The sequence below is a fragment of the Loxodonta africana genome, chromosome 3 (assembly GCF_030014295.1).
Source record: "Loxodonta africana isolate mLoxAfr1 chromosome 3, mLoxAfr1.hap2, whole genome shotgun sequence".
NCBI lineage: Eukaryota > Metazoa > Chordata > Mammalia > Proboscidea > Elephantidae > Loxodonta > Loxodonta africana.
In genome coordinates, this window is record NC_087344.1 from 55,585,962 (window position 1) to 55,587,983 (window position 2,022).

A 2,022-nucleotide genomic window follows, 5' to 3' on the forward strand; every position below is an offset into this window, starting at 1 on the left:
CTTCCCATCAGGACCCCACCCAAAGTTTTCGGGGGGAGGGTAGGTACATGTCGTGGGTGAGGGGCAGCAAGAATCCTAGAAAGGAGAGGAATCCTGAGTGCGCCAAGTGGAACTTGGGTATCCCTAGTTAAGCCAGAAAAATTTGCACTGGTAAAGCCCTCCAGCACATTTCAGGAGATTCCTCCGCCCTTAACGCCCTCCCCCACTTGTCTCCCCCCCCACCCCAATAATAATGGTTAAGCCTGTTCCACCGCGCCGGGGCCGGGTCCCGGGTGAGGAGCAGCGCTAGCTTGCGCGGGGGAGGGGACAAGAAGGGCGAGGGGAGGGGCAAGAGAGCTAGCGGTCCCGCCCGGTGATGTAGGCTGCCGGGGGAGGTGGAGCCGCGACGCCTGAGAGAGTCCCCACAGCAGCCGCGCTCTCGCTCTACCCTACCCAGCAGCCGCCAGCCCGGGCTCTGGCGCCCGCCCTGCCGCCGCAATCTGGGCGGCGGTGGCCGCTGGATCCCCCTGTTCTGGCCTGGGAGCGCCTACACTACCCCCAACCCCTGTCCCCCCTGGCTTCTCGAACAGCTGGAGCGACTCCCGGAGAAAGCTGTTGCTGGCCGAGCACCCGCCGCCCGGGCGTCTCGGCTGCCTGCTCAGCTGGGCACCGGGCATCTGCGAAGCCAGCCCGGCCTGGCACTGGGCATCTCCGGGCACCGACTGCCTGCGGCGCCGCCTGGCTTCTAGAGACCCAGGGGCCGCGGACTTCTGCGCGCCCTGCCCTCCCCTGGGCACTACGCCAGTGAGCTCCCAGCGCCCCCAGCCCCTTCGACTGCCACCGCCGCGATGCTGCCCTGGAGACGTAACAAATTTGTGCTGGTGGAGGACGAGGCCAAGTGCAAGGCGAAAAGCCTGAGCCCGGGGCTCGCCTACACGTCGCTACTGTCCAGTTTCCTGCGCTCCTGCCCGGACCTGCTGCCGGACTGGCCGCTGGAACGCCTGGGCCGCGTATTCCGCAGCCGGCGCCAGAAAGTGGAGCTCAACAAGGAGGACCCGACCTACACCGTGTGGTACCTGGGCAACGCCGTCACCCTGCACGCCAAGGGAGAGGGCTGCACCGACGACGCGGTGGGCAAGATCTGGGCGCGCTGTGGGCCGGGCGGGGGCACCAAGATGAAGCTGACGCTGGGGCCGCACGGCATCCGCATGCAGCCATGCGAGCGCAGCGCATCTGGGGGCTCGGGGGCCCGGAGGCCGTCGCACGCCTACCTACTGCCGCGCATAACCTACTGCACCGCGGACGGACGCCACCCCCGCGTCTTCGCCTGGGTCTACCGCCACCAGGCGCGCCACAAGGCCGTGGTGCTGCGCTGCCACGCAGTGCTGCTGGCGCGGGCGCACAAGGCGCGCACCCTGGCCCGCCTGCTCCGCCAGACCGCGCTGGCGGCCTTCAGCGACTTCAAGCGCCTGCAGCGCCAGAGCGACGCGCGCCACGTGCGCCAGCAGCACCTCCGCGCCGGGGGCGCCGCCGCCTCTGTGCCACGCGCCCCGCTGCGCCGCCAGCTCAACGCCAAGTGCGCCTACCGGCCGCCGCCGACCGAGCGAAGCCGCGGGGCGCCGCGCCTCAGCAGCATCCAGGAGGAGGACGAGGAGGAGGACGGTGAGGCGGAGGAGCGCGAGGGAAGAGCCCCTCAGCGCGAGCGGCCGGAGGTGCTCAGCCTGGCCAGGGAACTGAGGACGTGCAGCCTGCGCGGGGCCCCGGCTCCTCCGCCACCTGCGCAACCCCGCTGCTGGAAGGCTGGCCCCAGGGAGCGGTCGGGTCAGGCGCGCTGAAAGCCGAGGAGGCAGGACTCGCGGCCCCGGACCCGGCCGGCCAGACTTTCAGCCTCCAATCCCGGCCCCGCTTCGCTACCCCCTGGCCCCTGCAGCCCCCTCCTTCTTTGTGGTTTCTGTTGTTGTCTGCCCTGCCGGCGAAGCTAGCGCCCCAGTCAGCAGGGCTTCTGGCCGCGCCGCCTTATCCTAGCTTACGGTGGCACTTTAT

General features: G+C 69.8%; 1 protein-coding gene across 1 annotated transcript; it reads left to right on the forward strand.

Moving 5' to 3' along the window:
* The first annotated feature begins 732 nt into the window (after nt 1-732).
* FAM43B (family with sequence similarity 43 member B) lies at nt 733-1,814 on the forward strand. Its single transcript, XM_010593378.3, has one exon. It carries the CDS (start codon nt 828-830, stop codon nt 1,812-1,814), a length of 987 nt encoding a protein of 328 aa, XP_010591680.2. The 5' UTR covers nt 733-827.
* Nucleotides 1,815-2,022: the final 208 nt, after the last annotated feature.

Bases quoted from the DNA above. Each gene is read 5' to 3' on its own strand.
- FAM43B (XM_010593378.3), top strand. From the start codon at position 828: ATGCTGCCCTGGAGACGTAACAAATTTGTGCTGGTGGAGGACGAGGCC.